The sequence below is a fragment of the Poromitra crassiceps genome, assembly GCF_964638095.1.
Source record: "Poromitra crassiceps genome assembly, chromosome: 1".
NCBI classification, from domain to species: Eukaryota; Metazoa; Chordata; class Actinopteri; order Beryciformes; family Melamphaidae; genus Poromitra; species Poromitra crassiceps.
Window position 1 is genome coordinate 30,821,571 of NC_139623.1, and position 22,034 is coordinate 30,843,604.

General features: G+C 42.1%; 1 protein-coding gene across 1 annotated transcript; it reads right to left on the reverse strand.

Moving 5' to 3' along the window:
* Window positions 1–558: 558 nt before the first annotated feature.
* LOC310773963 (uncharacterized protein) lies at window positions 559–20,503 on the reverse strand. Its single transcript, XM_083634003.1, has 7 exons — window positions 20,201–20,503; window positions 18,216–18,322; window positions 13,969–14,020; window positions 12,683–12,819; window positions 12,398–12,482; window positions 10,588–10,778; window positions 559–5,202 (listed from the first exon to the last, which is right to left on the reverse strand). Exons 1-7 carry the CDS (start codon window positions 20,469–20,471, stop codon window positions 3,421–3,423), a joined length of 2,625 nt encoding a protein of 874 aa, XP_083490129.1. The 5' UTR covers window positions 20,472–20,503; the 3' UTR covers window positions 559–3,420.
* Window positions 20,504–22,034: the final 1,531 nt, after the last annotated feature.

Genomic DNA, 22,034 nt, shown 5'->3' on the forward strand with positions numbered 1-22,034 from the left:
ATGTGCACTCCAGGGAGTATGAAACAGATGTTAGTTCATTTTAAGAATGGCGTTTACCTGTTTTTGCAAATGAACTCTTCATATATACTGTATATATATATATATATATATCAGGGCTGGGTCGGTTTGAAAATTTTAAAACCGGTTCGATATTGCCGTCTAAACTGGATCGAACCGGTATACCAATTTTTTTTGTAATTAAAAAAAATAAAAATAAGCAGGGCTCCCGAGTGTGGCCCATAACTGTCTGTAGTGCAACTTCAATCCACCTGATAGCGATAATACACCTCTAAGCTGGTATTGTCAACCAGCAATGATACTGAATAAAAAGAAGCAGGACACCTGTGTAACAAACACACCCTGTATTTATTTCTCATAACTATTCAGCTTAACTTTTCTTCAAACATCAACATAATAAACAAAATAAGACTTTTGCATACTAGTGCAACTTGAGAAGAGGCTAATACAAACAATAGTGCAATCGTACCACAAAGCCTTTGTGGTACGCGTTCTACCAGGTGAGCCAGCGGGATGAGTGCCCCTCAGTATGAGATTTTTAACAGATTTCACAGGCAACAAAAATGACAATTGAAATAATACAAATAAACATTATTTTCAAGGCCCAATGCTCAATTTTATTATATAAAAAAAAATAGTATCCCTACTGCAAAAAAAACAAAATGTACAATTTGTTAGAACAAAGAATAGATTACAAACAAAACATGTCTCCATACATATTTATTCAGCATACAGGTTTATAAGTCAATTAATTACAGTGGCCCATCTATACAAACATCACTTCCAGGGGAGAACTCAAGTACAAAGTAATTGCTTTGTATGTAGGCATCAACAAAAGTAAAATAAAAGGGGGATTTCCTAACCGATTGGAATGATATTTAGCCAAAACAATACTATAAGTCCAAAATGTGTGACTCAGTAGCCAATGAATAGCCAGGAAGGAGGCTTGCGCTACTTTTGAATGCTAAAATAAAGCAGATAGTGTACAATTTGATTCTTTAAACGTTGGACCCTTTTAAAGTACATCACAAACTGTCGTTTGTAAACGTGGGGTTCTTTGTTCATAAATTAACAAAAAATGTCACCAACCTTTAGAGGCACAAGAGATTTTTTTTACATTCTTAGCATTAATTAGGGAAACCTTTTTTTAATCTATTTTTACCAATGAACCTCATTTGAAAACAAAATCCTGGTGTATTTTTATTATTAGTCTAGCACAGTGGTTCTCAGGAGGCGCAACCCCCAAAAACCTTGATAGGGTTTGTGACGCCCTTCCTGCTGCTGCCCAACCAAACAACTTCCTAGTGCGCATGCATTCACACACTGATTTCACTCACTCACTGAACACTTTTTTATACAGTTTATACTTTATATACAAGATATAAAATAATTGGTATGGGAGATTTAATCATGAGAAAAATATTTTTTCTTTTTTACAATGATCCCGCGACCCTGTCTGAGAACCACTTGTCTAGCAGACAGGCACTGATGACATATGCCCCTATGTTTGTATGCTCTTTATTTCATGCCCCCCACTTGCCCATGCAAGGAGCTATAGGGCATCATGGACATAAAAAAAAGTTATCATGCAAATTGAAGTCAATATAACAGGGGAATTTGTTCAATTTGCCATTCACATTAGTTTTACCAACATATCCTCCAACTCATACGACCAATGACGTATCACTGCAATAAATCCTTTTCACGAGGGCCAATTTGTGTCGAAAAAGGCAGAATAAACACAGGTGCAAGCAAAACACTAATGAGGGTTTCCAAATTCCAATCAAGGAAGTTTGAAACCCTCATTCGTGTTTTGCTTGCACCTGTGTTTACCCTGCCTTTTCAACACAAAATGCCCCCCGGGTCTATACACTGCAATACGACCATTATACATCTGCTAGACTAGCGCCCCTCAGTGGCAGAGAAAAAGTACTATATGACTTCCACCCAAAAGCAAGTTGAAAAAGCAACTTTTCTTCCAAAAAATGTTAGGATTAGGGTGTGGTTTAGGGGTACGGACAGCAACGAACTGGTAGCCGAGTGGTTATGACAGGCGGCAGCGGCCCCAGGTTCAAATCCCGCATGACTCAAGGTTATATTTTCACCATATCATTCATATCTTCAGTAAAATCGTTATTTTAGTCTGTACCTCTTTTACTCTCACATTTACCAGTTAATGCCATTTCTCATTTTAAAATTGTGTGTACTGGGCTTTTGTAGTTCTATTTTGTATTGTATTTAATTCTATTTCATGTAATTTCAGTGTAACTTTGTTTTGTATTGATATTTTAAAATGGACCCCAGGAAAACTAGTTTGTGCGTCAACTAATGGGGATCCACAATAAACAATAAACCAAACTCTGAGACTGTGCTGTTATTCACACGACCGCTAGAGCAGTGGTTCTCAAATCTTTTCACGTTTACACTGACAAAGATTAGACCACGGACCCCATTTGATAGGCTTTTGTCCCACGGTCCCCCCATATGATAAGATTGATGCTTTTAGATGTTTTATTACAGAAAGCATATAGAACCCATGACCAAAATAGTCGTGTTACTTATGAATGGAATTATAGCTAAACTAAATTACCCCCTTTCTTAATAAAGGGCCCCCATTTGAGAACCACTGCGCTAGAGGACGCTTAATGTTGAAACGTGATTTCAGGTCGTATTCAGCTGCTTGTACAAACGACGTCTCAGGTCATATCCAGTTGGAGGTCAGGCTGAGTTTTGAAATTCTTCTCAATGCCAAATCAGACAATCCCTACCTATGCGCAAATTGCAATCACATTATGAATACTATAACTGTCATTCTAAAATTGCACTATTGATTCTCTATGGCATTGGTTCCCAAACTGTGGCAGGGCTCTGCCTGGTGGTCCGCCAGAGAATTGCATTTTTATTTTTTTAACAGACAGCTTTTACATAATACACATTAACCCTGAGGAGTACTGTGGCAGGGCTCCACCTGGTGGTCCGCCAGAGAATTGCATTTTTATTTTTTTAACAGTTTTTACATACACATTAACCCTGAGGAGTAGCCGGATTGGGCCGATTTTCGGAAATATCGCAAAATTTGGGAAATATCACAATTTTACTTTGTACTTTCAGAGGCTGCAGCAGGCTCAGTTTTAAGAGAAAAAACATTTTCAAAGGGGTCCTCTTTTTCACAGTCTAATGTTAAGAGGTAGGCGTGTGTGTCCATTTTGAACCATCTAATAGCCTTATATTGTCATTTAGCCTTTCTGCTGCTATTGCATGGTTAAATCAGCTAATTTTATTTTATATGGGGGGTTGGTGGTATATGCAGTGGAAGTGGTTCCTCGGAAATTTGGTTTGGTACGTAGTGGTACTTGGATGGAAAGGTTTGGGAACCGCTGCTCTATGGAACAGGTTGCCATTTTAGGTGCTGACCTCTCTATCGTACATATCATTTTTATGTACATTTCTCACATGCTTCTTTAGGTGACCTGTCTGTCTGAAGTTCTTAGGGCAGAGGGGGCAGGCATGTGGTTTCTCCCCTGTGTGGATATACTTGTGTGATTTCAGATGGTTAAAATCTAGAAAACCTTTTGCACAATATGGGCACCAATACCTCTTCTCCCCATTGTGCCGCCTCAAATGCATATTCAGATTCCTTCTCCTATTGAATCGTTTATTGCAGAGGTGGCAAGGGAATGGATTCTCCCCAGTGTGAACCCGTATGTGGCCTTCTACTTCACTTTTTGTGAAGAAGCCCTTGCTGCAGATCTGGCAGACAAAGTGGTTCACTCTGCTGTGCACCACCTGAATGTGTCTGGTGAGAATATGGCGATACACAAAGCCTTTCCCGCAATGCAAGCAGATATGGATTCTCCCATTGCGGTGCACCCTGCCATGCAGACTGAGGCCCCTCCAGTTTTTGAAGTTTCTCCCACAGACCCTGCATGAGAAAGGTTGAAGACCCGTGTGTTGGCTGACATGGGTCTTAAGGGTAGCCATGCTCCTGAAGACTCGACCACATTCCCCGCACTGGTTCCTGAGCAGGCGCCTACCAATGACCGACAAAGGTTGTGATGGGGATACAATAGGTGGTGCTTTGACAGGTATGGGGTGACGAGAGACACTCGGAGGGTATATGTCTGTATGAGGAGAAGAAGGGCATCCTTTAGAAGCAGATTTAAGTCTAGTTGTCTGGGATCGATTTGGTGGGGAACATATTTGATTTGGCGGTCTAACTATTCGAGGGCTGGTAGTTTGGGATCGCCGCTGCAGAGTTGTGGGGGCCTGGGCTTGATTCTCTCTCTTTGCTGGTAAGTGGGACAGACTCCTCCCCCTTGTCAGTGGTGATTTATTGGCTGGCATTCTAGGTGGGGTCAACAGAGCCTTTGCTTTCTTCAAAGTCTCGCGGCGGACATGGTTCTCTGCTAACTGTCTTGTTTCAGCTCCATTCTGCCACTTTGACCGGTTGGATTTTTTCATTGTAGCCAACTTCTTAGCTTCTGCTGCTGCTGCTTTAGGCAACAGTTTAGCATTAGCCAATCCAATACTGTTTTTAGGGCTGGTGACATCATCTTGAATTAATCTGGGTTTTTTAGCATCTCTGGATTGCCCAATCTTTTTCGTTCCAACGCCATCCTTAGCTAATCTGGGACACCGAGGGCTGAGAGGACTGGATTTACCAGTAGTGTTTTTAGGACTAGCGCCATCTTTAGTTAATCTAGACCTCCTAGGACTGATGAAAGTGGGTTCACTTGTAGTCTTTTTTGGGCTAACACCGTTTTTAGATAATCTAGGCCTTTTAGGACTGACAGAAGTGGGTTCACTCAAAATCTTTTTAGGGCTAGCAGCATTTCTAGTTAATCTAGATCTCCTAGGACCAATGGAAGTGGGATTGAGAGTCATCTTTTCAGGAGTTGCAACATCGTCTGCCAATTTGGGCTTTTTAGGAGTGACCGCAATGGGTTCACTTGTAGTCTTTGTTTGTGTTGCACTGTCTTTGGCTAATCTATGTGTTTTTGCACTGGCAGGGGTAGGTTCTGGCTCTGTGAATGATTCTGGTTTTGATTCGGTTTCACCGGGCTGGAAGCAAGTTCTGAGGTGACTTCGGAGTCGGGTCATGAGGGAATATTTTTTCAGCTGTTTCACACCAATGCTGGTCTCTGCGTGAGCAGTTCCGGTATCCACAGCATCGCTGGAGATGGTCTAAAAACATAAATAAAAATGTCTTTAGCATAGAGAAAAAATCACATTGGAGAGGAATCACTTTACATTTTACATGACCTCAAATTAAATATGAAAACATTAAAAGAGTTGCAATGAATAACCACCAGTACTGCATTTCAAAATACACTATCAGTGGTTTCCAAACTGGGGTACGCGTTTACCTAGGCTAGGTACGCGTACCCCTAGGGCTATGTGGAGGTATTACAGGGGGTACTTGAGAGAAAGGGGAAAATGCAGAATGTAAGAATAAATCATGAAAAATAACGTTTAAATAATGATAATCTGCTCAAAGGAGGCAAATCTTCCACACCAATTCTTATTTTCTAATGTTATATTCTTCAAAGGGTGGGTTATCATTCACTCATTGCATCATATTATGCTATAGTTTTCTCTTGCTGTTTTCTAAGCAAAATGTTGTAGTCGGGTAAAGGGGACGAGTACGGTAGTTGATTCATAAATCAGGGAAAGGGGGTACTGAAGCAAAAAGAAAAATGCTATGGCCAGGTGGAGCCATAAAAAAAGGTTTGAGAACCACTGCACTATACAAATATATCTTACGAATTTCAATTTTACATGCATATTGATATTACCTTTTGCTGAACATGAAATAAAGCTGACACTGCCAGTTGTGGCATGATCATCTGTAAATGAAGGCTAGGGATAGCTGGTGTATCCACTATCCATGGTAACACTTGATTGTTGTGGCCAGGAAACCGATTGTGCTGATGACACAGCGACAGGTGTTTCTGGCGACTGGTGCTGCCTTGTCGCTAAAACTGTCTGTGGGGCTACAGTGGACTGCTGTTGCCTTGATAACACAACTGGCACGTGTCCTGGCACTACTATTGTTATTTTCGGGTGTGGCAAAGTCGCTGACTGCTGATCAGTTGAGAAGGCAGTTGTCTTTGAAGTGAGAGCAGACAGTGATTGCCTGGGTGTAACAGTAACAACTATTGTTGGGCCAGCTAGCGACGCGAGTAGCTGGCCACTATAGCTGGCTCTGTTCAAATGACTCATACACGACTCCTCGCACACCTTTAGGACGCAGCGTCATTACAACGGGCGCGCCTACATACACACGGACTGGAGCAGCACAGCACCTACTGCTAAACACCAAGGGCTGAAACAAAACCACTATTTATCAGCCAGAAATGAGCCACACATTACAAACAAATGTCAACTTCTGAGTTGAATGTCGATACAAAGGACTCGGGATGCTCTGGCTGTGTGGAATTCCTTTCTTGATGAAGTAGCGGACGTTACTGTGGTATGTTTTGTCTTGTTTAGCTGCGGCCACTGGTTCCCTCCTTGTGCAAGAGGGACAGCAATCTTTGCAAATATCGAGTTCTGAAATGCGTGTTTCAACATTCCGACCCAGTGATCCTTTGTATCTACATTAAAAGAAGACATTCATTTATTTTTTGAAGTTTTGGTTAGGTATTTTTGCAACGATTTTAACATACACGGTATGGCCGGCCACTTCAAGCACCATCCATGTAAACAGCGGTGAGATTAGTGAAAGAGTAGGTAAAAGGAGGAGAGACCCTTGAGTGCTTGTGCAGAACTAGTGCACGTTGTGTACAACGGGTGTGAGCCGCTGTGATGAAGATTAAAGCGAGATAGCAGACAACAAAAAGACACATGTTCGTTGTGGGAACTTTACTGATGCAGGCAGTGCAGAACACCTCTGGCTTTTCCTCACCTAGTCCTAGGTGAGTTTAATCATGATCCTTAACTATCGTTACGTCTTGTTTCTGTTTTAGGGACTGTGCGACCATCTAGTTATGGTTGGACGTGTTTTAGTATCGCGTTCTGATGTGTGTACCGTCGAACAGTAACAAAGAGTATTGAAGGAAAGAAGCGATCATTTACAACAGCAGCGCGGCCATTGTGGCGGGGAAAACAACGGTTACGGGACAATAGAGGCTTGTTGCGCCCCAAAATGGCCGGTCTCTTGTGCACTGTTGCAGTGGAACAATGCACTAGTTGTCGCTTCTTATCAATGCTCACTCTACGCTACTGAAAGTAACATTAAAACGGTGTGTGCAAGAGGGCTCGTGTTTACCATGAACATGACATAAATTCACTTGAACGGTTACACTTATGTAGCTAACATTGTTTGACTGCAGTAACAGATTAAGTCACAGCTAGCAGCTAACAAGCTAACGCTAATGATAAGTGCTGGTGGCTGTGTGACATAGCCCCAGAAGTGAATTCCTTTCATTTTCTCCATAGACATTTCGAAAAATCCTTATATAACGAGTTTCAAGGCTTGAACCAAGCCAACCAGTCTTCCAGAGAATCGTGACTGACCATAAAACATTTCGCCTTCAGCGAAAACAAAAATAAAAGCGAAAAAAATAAATCTTTTTTTCTTCCATTTTTTTTTTATAGTAGTCTTATTAAATGGTAGACATGCAATGATAAAATAAATTACAGTTCTCCCCGGCCCGTAGCGTAACTCCCGTCCCCCGCAGCGCAAGCCGGGGTGGTTGCTTCCTAGCTGGCCATAGCTAGGTTTCGACCTAGCCTTGTTTTCAGAGGAACAGAAGAAAGGGAAGGGGTTGCCGCAGCTGTAGAGGCTGGTGGTAGAATATTATTTTGTGCGGGTACAGCTGTTGACATAACAGAAGAAAGCTGTGTTGGGGACAGAGCAGCTATCGAATGGGGAGTAAATGAGGACATTGGTTTTGGCATGACGATTATTTTCCGAGGGGTGGTGTCACTGCTGTTACTAGAGGATGGAGAGGGCATTGCGTGGAGTGGTTGCACATTTGTTGCTACAGTTGATGGCGGCTTTGGAGATGCAGTAGTTTTGGAAGGAATGAGTGCATCCTGAAGACCTGGATACCAGGCATGGCATTCTCTAGGCCGAACTGATGGTGCTTTTGGTGACTCAGTAGACGGGGTCTTCACGGTTTCAACTGCAGGCATAACTTGAATGGTTTGAGATTGAATTGCCTCTTCCTCCATTTCCATGCGCAATTGTTGGGATTGAGGGGGTTCAGTTTCTGAGGACTGTCCTCTGCTTGAAGATTCTGCTGAAACAGGCAGACAACTAACCATCTTGTGCACATCTCTTGAAGAGGTGTTTACAGCCTCCTGGGCTGAGGCAATGTTAAAAGATGGCAATTAAGTCAATTCTTGCACTGGTAGCTGAGAAGTACAGTGTCTTGCCTTCTTTGATGGTCGTCGTGCTTCTGAGAAAGGGTGAAAACGGACCTCAACCTCCATTCCTATTAAACAGGAATTTACTCCCTCCTGGTCTGTGGGAACATCAATAGATTGAAAGACTGAACTTTTTCTTCCACTGGCTGTTGCTGAGAGTTACAGATTTTTGCTCTCTTTGGTGGCCGTCCTCTTCTACGGCGTACTGATAAATCTGGACGGAAACTAGCCGCACATTCTGCCATGCCAACTTCTAATTCTTGAAAAACTCTCTTTTTTGTGATTGGTGCTGCCTCTGACAACTGTTCATTTGTGGATGACACATCTGCATGTGGTTGCAAAGCATGATACAATTGTTTGTTTACTGATGTTTCACTCCGTCTTTGAAGTTGCTGGGCAATTTCTGATGGTTTCTCGTTTTCTGGGAGTTGGACCACTGACTGTTGATTAGGGATGTCGCGATACCAAAATTATGAGTTCGATACAGGTACCAGCTGCCTAAGTATCTAGATACCGATACTGAAACGATACCGCGGCAAAAACCTAAAACATCAGGAAAAATGCGCTCAGTAATCTACACATCTACACTGCACATTTTCTCCTTTTCTATTTATTTAGCAGAACTCTGCCAAGGTGTATTGAGTCATTTCATTTTGTGTTCTGTCTACTTTAGTACACTGCACATCAACTGTAGTGTGCTGTATGTGGGCTAATAATCCCGGGCTTCTAAATGTGTTTTACCTCGGATTTTGGCACAAGGAAGGGATAGTAACATCTTGTCCTGTGTATTAATGAATGTCATTATGTTTATTATTTGCATGCACAATAAATAGGCTATTGAAATATATGCTATGACGGTGGTTTATTATGTGGTGTTATTTTTTCATACATGTAGGTGTGTTTTTGACAATAAATTACTATAACATTAATAATTGGATTATTGTAAATATTAGTATGGGAGACATCTGATTGCTGCATGTAAGGGCTTTAATGACACTATACGGCCTTGATTTAATTATTTAGTAGGCCTACATATTTGAGTCAGGGCCATGGTGTTATTTGGGCTTCTGCATGGTATGCAGTGGTTTGATGTCCCCTGTAGGTAGGCTACTGAGTTTATGATCTCTTTGATAGTTAGGCTACTTTATACACAGTCACGACTGTTCATCCTGTCTGTGCTCGTAGCCTACTAGGCAGCACATATCCATTGCCTTAATTGCCTCATCAAACTCGATGGTTTAACAAGTTCGCTTATCACACAATAAATCACACTCGTTTGACTTATGAGGGCATGTACGTTATCCATTCGCTTTTTGTTTGAACTGAACTCTTTGAATAAGTCGGGATTGCCTGTCGGAGAGAAATAGCCTGGTTCGATGTGTTGGATCCATTCACCTGTCGTGTTGAAACACTTTTTACCGCCTGGCTTCGATGTGTCCAGTGCCTACGGGCTTGCACTCGCTGTCAGGGTTTCCATCCAAAGGTAGGACCTATTGCAGCTTGTTTTGATAGAATTTTCAGAAAGTCGGCAAAAGAAAATACGGTAGCCTATTATGCGCGTAGTTTTCCACCCACTACCATTACGCGTAATATCAGGAATGTTGAAGAGGGGCAATTAATTGACGTGATTAAAACATTGCCAGACGCCAGTCAAACCCTCAGGCGAGGGAAATTAACCCCGTTTTCTGAATGTGAGGTAAAGAGAAAACATCCTAGCCTGATATTCAGACTGAAGTGGAGGAAATAAATGATGGCTTGGTGACAGAGAGAGTGCACTGTATCTGCCTCTGCGGAGCTGCGAACGTTACACGTGCGTGCCGTTGTCTCACTATGAAAAACATCACATAGCCTATTAATTTGGTTCTTGATTATACAGAGTAGCCACGTAAAATGTATTACCAGATGCCACTCTTCAATTCGGCATATATATAATCCACAGAGAGGTTACTGTAAGTGAATAAAATGTCAATTCTGGATGTGAGTCACCTGTTATCCCGCTCTCTTCCTCCGTTAAAACTACATGTTTTTGAATGGAGTTTGGTTAACGCTCGTCTCGGCTCCCAGACGTTTGGTGAGCGGCGCCAACAGCGCCGGTTGCACACTGACGCAACTCATGACATTTTTAAAAGTATCGGTACTAAATTAACATTGATGTGCAACTAAAAATGGTAGTTCTAAAAGTGTTGCAATGGCTACCTGTGTTGATGTTTCTGTTATCTGTTGATTAACCTCAGGCTGTTCTTCCAGGTGATCTTTTAGGCCTACTGCAGGGACTGGTATATGCTCTTGTTCAGATGCTTGGCTCTCAACTCGTCCCAGCAGCAGCCCACTCTCCTCCGCCAAACATGGGGTCTCCTTATCTTTCTGAAGTAAGGTCATTTCCTCATCTGCAAGTGCAAGTCAAAGTCAAATTCTCAATGCCCCATCTCATGAGATATATGAAATACATACGGTACGGTAAGTCAGTAACACATTCTCAGCCAAGATGACTAAACACAGTTGAAGGTATGCTTACTTCGCATTGGAATTTTTTATAGCCAGGAGAAATATCCTTCAGCAAAAGCCATTACAGTATCATGAATAGAGCCTGCCCAATATATCAGTCGGCTGATATTATCGGCCGATATTGGCCAATAACCGATATATCGTATCGTAAGTATCAATTTACGCTATACTATTTTTATAGAATTCTTTTTGATTACAACTTTAGCTATATTTCCATGACTTTTCCAAAACTTTCCAAAACATTTTCCCTCCATAACTTTGAAATTTCCTTGACTCTTTTTCATGACCGTACGAACCCTGACATTACATGCATACAAATAACTGTTGTTTTTACTCTGTCAGTGCGTTTTGACCTTGAGAGACAGAAATGCATATAACGTCGAAATTGAATGACTGACAGGTTGTAGCACCAATGAGAGAATGGTTCATTCCAAAGGTCAGAGTCAGGTTGGATGGGCATGCCTGATTGCTAAAGTCATTACTGATTGGTGCCCCCATGATTTTGGGTAACGAATCACAAGCCAGGAATCAGACATCAGTTTGGAGCTAGAAGTATTCCAGACCCAGAAAGAGATCTGCAGCATGCACGCAGTAACACTCACTATCAGCACAGGAACTCTCATGGGTCTGGCATTGAGACTACTTAAAACGTCCTCATACAATCAAGCAGAGATAAAGCCTGTTTGATTGAAGATAGAATGATTACATCATATACTGTTGAGGGGAAACACACCATATAATTTAAAGTCCAGTGTAAAGATCAACCTGTGACTCCAGTTCCTCCCTCTTACAGTGAATGTCCCAAAGTTCACTAAAAGCCAATTAATGACAGAACAAAGAGTATCAAAAATGACTAGAATCCATAATTGACCTCATCACAATAACAAGTCTGATTTTAATAAGTAACAGGTTTGCGGGCGTCCGGGTACTGAAGCAGTAGATTCTGTGCCTACCAACACGAGGGTCGCAGGTTCGCGTCCCCGTGTTACCTCTGGCTTGGTCGGACATCCATACAGGCATGATTGACTGTGTCTGCGGGTGGGAAGCCGGATTGAGGGTATGTGTCCTGCTCGCTGCACTAGTGCCTCCTCTGGTCGGTCGGGGCGGCTGTTCGTGCGGAAGGGAACTGGTGGGAATAGCGTGATCCTCCCACATGCTACGTCCTGCCGGTGAAGCTCCCCGTTGTCGGGTGAAAAGAAGCGGCTGGCAACTGCGCACGTCTTGGAGGAAGCATGGTGCTAGTCTACGGCTCTCCCCAGATTGGCAGAGGGTGGAGCAGCGACCGGGGCAGCAGGGGGAAATTGGCCAAGCACAATTTGAGATAAAAAAAATGGGGGAAATTCAGAAAAAAGAAAAAAAAAAGTAACAGGTTTGCTTTTAACTTGTGTTCCTTTAAATTTAAGCATGTCATGATGCATTTGTGTTAATTGATTGTTTTGCAGAGATTTGTGTTATGTTGATACACAGATTTCAACATACACCCTTCATCGTTCTTGCTTACCAGTGACGGCAACTTCTGTTTTGGGCTCAGTAATGGTTGGACACTCAAATGCTTGAAGGGTGCTCTCCTCCAACAACGCCACACCCTGAAGGACAGACAACAACATGACCGGTGAGGAACGAGGGGAGACAAAACTGTAACAGTGGTCATGTCAGAGTCCTTGAAATTCCAGCATTTTACATCCATATTTGTGCTTATGAATCTCTTGCTTCGAACTTATTCTGCTGGATGAATTCGCTCCGCCTCCTCCACCTGTGATTTAAACACCTCTGCAAGCCCACTCACCTTCAGGGAACACTCAGGGTCATCATGGTCATCATCCACAACCAGGAGGAAGTCTGCTGGAATGGGATCCCCCTCTTCGTGCCCCTCCTCCTCCTTGCACGCTTTCAAAAGATTGTCATCTGATAGGAACTGGGGAGCTGTGGAGAAGAGGGGGGAGGGTTAAAGAGAAGCCCTTTTTACACAGGACTCCTAGGACTCCGCTTTGACAGAAAACTCCAGTGGACCAGCCATCTTTCTAACATCTGTAAACGTGCTGGACAACGTCTCGGAGCAATGCGGAGGTTGGCCAACAAGCTTGATCCTAGAGGCCGAACAAACATCTACAAAACCCAGGTCAGGAGCATCATGGAGTACTCCTGCCTTGCCTGGATGAATGCCTCACAAACAGCTCTCAGGCAGCTGGATAATATCCAGAAAAAGGCAATTAGGCAACATAGGTGTGGATGAGGACTCTGCCCATAAGGATTTTGCCATCACCAAGTTGAGCCATCGCAGAACAGTTGCTGCAACAACTGTTCTTTTCAAAATGCACACTACCAAGTGCCCGGCAGACCTGAAAGCGCTGCTACCTGCCGCTCATGTCACAGGTCGAACCACCCGGAGGCTCCCACTCAACCATGCCCTGTCATTGCCCAGGGCAAACACCAAATGCCTGGACAGGAGCTTTCTCCACTCTGCCATAGCAACATGGAACAGCCTTCCCCCCCGCGGTTGTTGGAGACTAAATGGTAAAATGGTAAATGGCCTGCGCGCTTTACAATCAGTAGGTAGTCTACATTCACCCATTCATACACCGATGGCGGCAGGCTGCCATGCAGGGTGCCTACACACCATCGGGAGCAAGGAGGGTTAAGTGTCTTGCCCAAGGACACAACGACGGCAGCTGGGAGGGAGCGGGGATCGAACCGCCAACCTTGATGGCTGGAGGATTCAACTTGTCTTCTCGTTTTGTTAATGTGTTTTTTTCTGCTTGTAGATGTAAAAAAGAAATGCTTTATAATGAAAAAAAATCAAGCATTTGTTGTGGTAATGGTTTAATGTGGCACAGACAGTCAAATAGCGCATTTTAATCTTCTCGGTTAAGTGACAATTGTCGGCTAATGAGGGTCGGTTGTCGGTCAAGAAAAATTATGATTTTCGACATCCCTAACTATAATATGGCAAATAGGCAAATCTCTGCGTGTTCCTTTAACACTGATGCAAAAAAGATAATTTACATTGGATAATTTCTAATTGGATCAAGTTTGTTCTTGTTTATGAAGGCCAGTTTTAATTCCAAATCTTACCTAGAATTTCACTGGGCACCTGTCTGCAGACCAGAGCAGGTTCAACGTCCTCCTGTTTCAAAATATACAGAGAAAAGCAAATATCACAATCAGAATCCTGTGGGTGGCCAACACACTCCAACACACTCCAATTCCAACAACATGTAAACAAAAGAAGATTTATTATCTGCAAGCCTCTAAAGTGCAGTTTATAGTACAGCGATTTATGATGGCCTGATGGACATCGCTACAACGTCACCAACATTCCATCATCGATCAATTTTGGACGCTGTCGCTCATATAAGTATAAATACTACAGCGATTATAGAACGCATCAGAGGTTCCGTCATTTGCTCTCATCAGCTAGTTGGCCTACTTTACATTGATACTATAGTTATATATAATATATAATATATATAATAGTCTTTACATTAAGAGTCACATTTTCTTTTCAAGTCACTCACTTAAAAACGTCACACCCTTTATGTCTTCCAACACTGTTTCAAACTAGGGCTGGGCGATATGGCCTCTAAAGGATATCGCAATGTTTTTCGGCTATATCGTGATACACGATATATATCTCGATATTTTTGAAATCTCTCATAAATGCTCAATTTAACCCTTCAGGGTTCATACACATTTTGACCAATGGATTTCCATGACTTTTCCATAAGTTTTTAACCTGTATTTTATGCACACCTGGGGTAAAAAAGAAGAAGAAAGGAAGGGCAGATGTAGTGAGCAAAGATGGATGATTTAATATTCCATAGCTCTGACCTAAGTAAATCTGACATCACTATTGTGATATATGATTGTTTTAGTAAAGTGTATCACTCAATAGTCAATACAAAAAATAATGGCTTTTATAGAACCGAAAGCCTAGCTGCTTAGTCTGCAGATAAAACATAAAAGGCAATTTAGACTCTTATTGGCATGACGGCAACATATAAGCTGTCTGAATTTTGCATTGGGGCCAGTTCTATAGTGAGGCATGGAAAGCCTCACTGTATACACCATCATATCTGTGTCGTTTCACTTTTGACTGAAAAATGATGCCTCTAGATTAAAGAAAAGACACGTATGTGATGTTGACTTTTATGTAAATGTTTTCCTTATAGATCATGACTGCCCCGCAGCTAGCTACGTTAGCTTCACGTTAGCTTGCATGTAACGTTAGCGTTAGTTGCTTTTGGAGACACAAACCCTGGACGTTTCATTTTGAGTAATGCATGAGGTTCTCTATGGTTTAAAAAAAAACTCTCGTAAAAAAAATAATATTTACGCCAGCTCTGGGCGTACTCCCAGCTCTGGGAGTATGAAGTGCTTTAAATGCGGGGATTTTGGTCACAACAAGCTTGTGGAGCGCTGCCTGCTGAAGGTAGCCACAACTAGCTAGCTAACGTTAGCCATAGCCACCACAACAGCTAACGTTAACGCCAAACAAATCCGCTGCCTCCTCCCCACGTTTGGTTTAGCGTAACGCCAGCTCAGACTTTCCCCTAATCTCAGAAACCTTGCGGGACATGTATTGCAAATTGCAAAAGTGGTTGTTTTGTCATCATTTGAAACTGTCAACAGCTACACTGGAGGCGGCCATGTTTCGCCAGCTGCTGGGGCCGGGTGTGTCTGACGCGGTTTGACGCGTTTGGCGTATCCATGTGATTCCCCCTCCCTTCCTGAAGTGTGACAGAGCTCTTCCTTGAGAGGGAGAGCTGACAAGAGGAAACGTGAAGCGAGTCATGCCGGCGGCTTAAGATATAAACAATGCGTGACAATTATACTCGAATGTTCGCGATATAGTCATTTCTACATCTCACGTGGCACAAGCCGCCATACATCGAGTATACATCGCCCAGCCCTAGGGCTGGGCGATGTGGCCTCTAAAGAATATCGCGATATTTTTCGGCTATATCGCGATACACGATATATATCTCGATATTTTTGAAATCTATCATAAATGCTCGATTTAACCCTTCAGGGTTCATACACATTTTGACCAATGGATTTCCATGACTTTTCCATGACTTTAAACCAAATTTCCATGACCAAACATTTTGTAAAGTCTCGTGTATACATGAAAAATCAGTGAGTAAAATTAAAATATTCTATGTAATGTAACTACTAACAGATTACAATAATTTAAAAACTAACATGGTCATCATTACTAAAACACGTTACTAGCCCCAACACTGACGACAACAAAGATCTTAGTAGGGCTGGGCAATATGGACCAACAATCATATCTCAGTATTTTTAGGCTGAATGGCGAAATATGATATATCTTGGTATTTTCTACAAAGTGGGCTAGATTTTCAATTGTAAATTGGGCCGGGCGATATGGACTCTTACAAAATATATTTACACAATGTGATTTTTGATTTAAAAAAATCATCAGTGAATAATGATATAATGAATAACGTTAAGTGGGTAAAGGCAAATAATAGAACAGCTAGAACAGTCTGTCTGGTAAGCTCATAAAATGACTTCACTTTACTGCAGCCTTTAAAACCAGGAAAAGACGAGTATACTATGCAGTATCACGATATTACCATAACAAAATCTAAAACGAGATCTAGGTCTCAGTCACAATATTGGCCAGACCTAACCTTGAGAGCCACGCAGAAACACTGAAACACAATTTGCAGAAAAACATTATTAAAGTTGATTATCAATCTGCTTCTTTAAATGGTTTAGTGACGATAAATTACTTCGTTTTGAGACACACGCGTGCACACACGGACCTCGCTGTGTTGACTTGACTCACTGGGGCTGACTTTATGGAGCCGACGGGTTTGGTGCATGTTTTGCAGATAAACGTTGTTTGTTCAACATCGTCCTTGCGATACCCAAACCACTGGATCCAGTGCTGTTTCTTTTTGCAACAAATTTGTCCGCCTCCGGCTCCATATTCCATACCCATTCTCTACTACTGGCTCCCGGGTTCTTGTCCTCCACGCTGCCTTGACAGGGGCGGGTCATGCCTTCGCCATCATGGGGAAAAAAATATTGCTTGACGGCGAGTGTCAAGCAAGACAGCGGGTGAGTGTCTGTGACGTCGCGTAGCGCGGGTGAGTGTGTGACGCGGTTTGACGTATCCATGTGATTCCCCCTCCCTTCCTGTTTGAGAATGTGAGAGAGGGAGAGCTGACAAAAGGAAACGTGAAGCGAGTCATGCCGGCGGCTTAAGTTATAAACAATGCATGACAATTATACTTGAATGTTCACGATATAGTCATTTACTACATCTCACGTGGCACAAGCCGTGATACATCGAGTATATTCGATATATCGCCCAGCCCTGCCCTCAGCCTCATCTCTTGTTTTGATATTGAGTAATGACTGACTGCATTACTTTACTAAAGAAAGCACTGGTGGTGTCAGTCACTCTGCTTGTCACACTGATGCTGACTGGAGAGTCTGCACAACTTGCAGCACATAGCACAGTATTGTGTTGTTCAGGGCTGTAGTTTGATTGTAGGCCAAATGGTCATGACAAAAATAAAATAAAAAGTATATTTGTATTTCGTAACTGCTTTGGGGTGAATTATTAAAGTAATATTTTTGAATGATGCACCAGGTTAGAGTTCCTAGTACAATTTACAGCTTTTGTTCTGAGAATCTTTTTCATATCCAAGCAAAATTTGTATTTGAACTTAAAGAGTAACTAAACACTAATGTTGAAGCTATTTCTGCCCACAGCATATTTTTGAAAGATGCAATACTGTCAACATTCTGGGAGGGGTCTTGGTCCATGCCATTTTCAACAGTTCCAGCCATTAAGTACTGATATTTCATATTCATTTGCTGTCAAATGTCAATATTAATACCAGTATTGATGTGTTACATAACTGGACAGTCATGTAATTCAGGTTACAGCTCAAAAAACATGTTTTAGTATCACTAACCAAATCGATATTGAAATTAATGGAATCGGAATCAAATCGAAATTATTAGATTCGGAACCTTGTGAATCGGAATCGAATCGATTCTTGAAATTTGAACCAATACCCAGCCTTAATCAATTCCTTGTACCGTAATCTTCCCGTTTATTATGCTGTTTTCCATAATGTTGTCATGACAACTGAGCCAGCGATGGGGTCAAAGTTAAATACAATTTAAGTCTCTGCGATTCGCACAACCATCATTGCAACAATGACACATTGCCTGTCGCTGGAAGTATATGTTGTTGCAACCGACAATGTATGATAATCGCCGGTGGCGAGTGTCATAAATTGCTGTACTATAAACTGCCCTTAATACACACCCACCTCCTGGTTGATATCATCATGCTCCCTTTGCTGGTCTTGGGGTTGCACCGATGAGTTTCTGCACTGGTAACATTGCTCCACCAGCATAATTTGCAGAGGAACAAGGTCTGTTAAAGTAAAGAAACAGGAAAACAGTTGATTAAGACTAAGGTCCCGAATTTACATTGAACAGATTATAGTCAGGAATTGCTTAAATTAAAACAGATTGTTTCACTCAGTCAATTAAATCGTTGCCTTTTATTGAAGGATATGGGAAGAACAGTGGAGTGTTCCTGTTTCTGTTGATCTGCAAAGAGGCTGGGCCCAATCTTCCACCCAACACAAATGGATGCACGGTGCAGTGCAGTGCAAGTATAATTGTTAGTTTCCTTCCAACCGACGCAGTTGTCAATTTGATGCCCAGCGCCCACATTGTATAGAGTCCCAAAGTCAAACCATCTTTGGGGATAGGCATATGAACCAAGGGATTTCACCCTGCTGTCCCGGTCGTGGCTCATCCCGTTCGCGACTCTTCTTCATGCCGTTCGCGACTCTTCTCGTCCATGGCACCTCAATGGTGGAACGAGCTTCCACCTTCGGTCACGACGGCCGAATCACTGCCGATCTTCGGAAAATACTAAAGACTCAGCTTTTCAGGCTCCATCTGGGCCCTTATTGAACTAACTTCTTTCTCTCTCTCTCAAAAAAAAAAAAAAAAAAAAAACCCTACCCTAACTAACCTAAAATCTAAACTAACCTAAACTTGTACCACTATTCCTTACAGAAGTTGTAGTTGTCATAGACTGTGTTGCAGAGTTGATTGCTCTATTGCTGACAAAAATGTGTTATTGTAAGTCGCTTTGGATAAAAGCGTTTGCCAAATGACGTAATGTAATGTAAAAAATATCCACCCCCTCTGTCGATCTGGGGAGAGTTGTAGACTAGCACGTTTCCTCCAATACATGTGTATGTCGCCAGCCACTTCTTTTCACCTAACAGCGAGGAGTTTCACCCGCAGGACGTAGCTTGTGGGAGGATCACACTATTCCGCCACTTCCCCTCCCCCACAAACAGGTGCTCCGACCGACCAGAGAAGGCACTAGTGCAGCGACCAGGAGGACACATACCCTTAAGCCAGCTTCCCACCCGCAGACACAGCCAAGTGTGTCGATATGGACCAAGCTGTAGGTAACACAGGGACCCGAACCTGTGCCCTATTGTGTTTTCTTTCTGTCTGTTCAGCAACGCTCCCTTTGTCTTTGACCTCTCTTCCACTCCAAGGCCTCCACATCCATCTTTGCAGGTAACACTATCAATGCTGTGCTTCAGAGATGAAGGCACACTTTTTTTTATCTGCACGTTTTATACACGTGTGTTCAGAGCAAAATAAAAATCAGATCAGCAAAATTTCAGAGCAAAATGACTCCATGGTCACCTGGCAAAAGGCAAATGGCTTTTGAAGGAGCATGGTATCATAGTGAAAGAGCACACAACAACACAGAGTCACAACAAGACATAAATCACAAAGCATAAGGGCAAGATAAAGAACTGTTTGTATTCCGTTGTCCATCCAAACTACTGCAAAAGCAAAGAACATTGAGAATACCTGTGATACTGTGGTGTATATTTGGGAACTGTAACGAAAGGTGTAAGGGCCCCTTTACACCTTTCCCCTTACCCATTTCACAGCAACTGTTTTGAGGCGGTAAAGCAGGTGTAACCAATACCATTAACGATGGAGTAATTCCATTTAGGTGGTCCAGTGCCACGGTCATGTTATTGGTTAGACCTGCTTTACCACCTCAAAACGGTTGCTGTGAAAAAGGCCCATGGGATGCAATGAGATCGTGTGTGCGCATATAAATAATAATGTTGCTCTGCTCTCATATGCTATGCTAGGTTAACGTGTTGCTTTTTGCTTGTATCCCGTGGAGCCTTGAACATCTTGCATTTTGTTAGCAGCTAACAACAGCTAACAGCTACCGTGTGCACGGTAAACAACTCACCGCATTGAAGGGCCATGTCTCGTTTGTCAGGAACGTTGCTTGGCCCCGGATCGACTTCTCTTTCCGTAATGTTGGTGGTCGGATGATTTTTCGCATTCTCAAATTCGTTGCATTTAGATTTCAGGTCCTCGTTCTCCTTCTTGATCTGGGATATTTCTGCTTTCAGCTCATCAACCATAGTTTCGAAAAGTTTCGTTGTTTCTGTGATTGCACTTTTGAGCATGCCGTCCATAACGTTGGTGTAAAGCGTCTGAAATTCGTACCCCGACATGATTATGGTTTGAAGTTGTCTGTTGTCCTACGTTCGTGTTCCGTAAATAATCTAGAGATCGTTTGTTTCTCGTTAATCTACTTAATCTGATACAGCCCGTCAACATGGCGGGCGGTGTGCGATGCTTTACCAGCGTCAAGTAGGAATCTTTGACTTCCGGTCAGGATTTTCCAAAATAAAAGCTTTCATTCAAACCGATGATTCAAACACAATTAAATATACAAATTGAAGTAAACAAGGGCAAATTCAGCCCAGGACCACGTGCGCCGTGTAGCAACCGCAGGGGCAGGCTATGCTGCATTAGTTTATGGTAGGAGCTGACAAGTGGCAACTTGCAAGTGGCCAACGCCTCATATCCATATCCAACCTATTTGCGTTCGAGATTGCACTGGGAAGTAGCAAGTAACATGACGCAAAATGACGTGTTTCATTCAATCTGATAAAAGTTCGATGTTTCTCACCATAAACAACATGCTGGCCATCTTGAAATTACGTCAAATGATGCGGTGGGAGCTACTGGGGGTTGAGAAATCATACCCAAGTTTGCGGGTAGGAACTCCGAGTTATACTGCCGTTTTATTTGATTTTTGCTAGTAGCAACTGGCAACTTGCCACATCCCACTTATCGAACACAGCATTGTACCCTGCTAGTCCATCTGATGGACTTTTCCTGCATTCACGTATGGGCCGTTTCGACAGTTTTTGAGTAAATGGTTTTAAACTAAGGCTAGGTATTTTTTTTGGGGTATTTGACAAAAATCAATCATAGTTATCATTTTTATACGCTCCTAAGACCTATTTTCAAAAATACTCCTCAATTTACTACTGGTCCATCTGATGGACCCATTGACTTCCATTGAAACCACTCTATTGGTACTCCCAGCAAATTTTCACAAAATTAATTTATTTCATTTATTTCAGCGGGCATCCTGGACCAAATACCTTGAACTTTGACCTTAATATCTAACCTTGGAGTTGGTAGAAATTTTGGGGGAGTTACATGGTCTCAAAGTCCATTGCATAGTTGTCCCATTGATTTCAATGTTAATTTTGCACAAAAAGAACATTTTTTTTTGACTTCCAGCAAATTTTTCAAAAAAATCATTATTTCCTTGATGTTACACATCTCACCTTGACTCAAGGGGTTAAAATTGTAGTTTCTACTGTGTTTGCCTATTTCCCCATATTCCCCCAGTTTTGGCATAGCAATCAATTCCATACAGTTTACATGAAATGTAAAAAAAACTGATTCCTATGCCAAAAATGGGAAAATATTAGAAAACTGAATTTGACAGTCCACACTACTGATTTGAAGCCTTTAGACCAGGATAGATGCTGGATTAAAGCTCGTTTGTGTTTTTTGGGGAAAATGGCTGGAAGTCCAAAACATGCGCTTTTTGGATTTTTGGCTCAAAATATGAAAAAATACTATTTTTACAAAAAATCACAAAAAATACAAAAACCCACTGATGATGTCACAATGTCTGTGACATCATCAGTAATGTCATCAGTGACATATTATTGACAAAAAATCATCTCATGACATCACTGATGATGTCATAG

Bases quoted from the DNA above. Each gene is read 5' to 3' on its own strand.
- LOC310773963 (XM_083634003.1), bottom strand. From the start codon at position 20,471: ATGTCGGGGTACGAATTTCAGACGCTTTACACCAACGTTATGGACGGC. The intron at 18,323-20,200 runs GTGAGTTGTTTA...TTACTTTAACAG, and splicing joins AGACATGGCCCTTCAATGCG to ACCTTGTTCCTCTGCAAATT. The intron at 5,203-10,587 runs GTAGCCATTGCA...TTATGTTTTTAG, and splicing joins TAACAGAAACATCAACACAG to ACCATCTCCAGCGATGCTGT.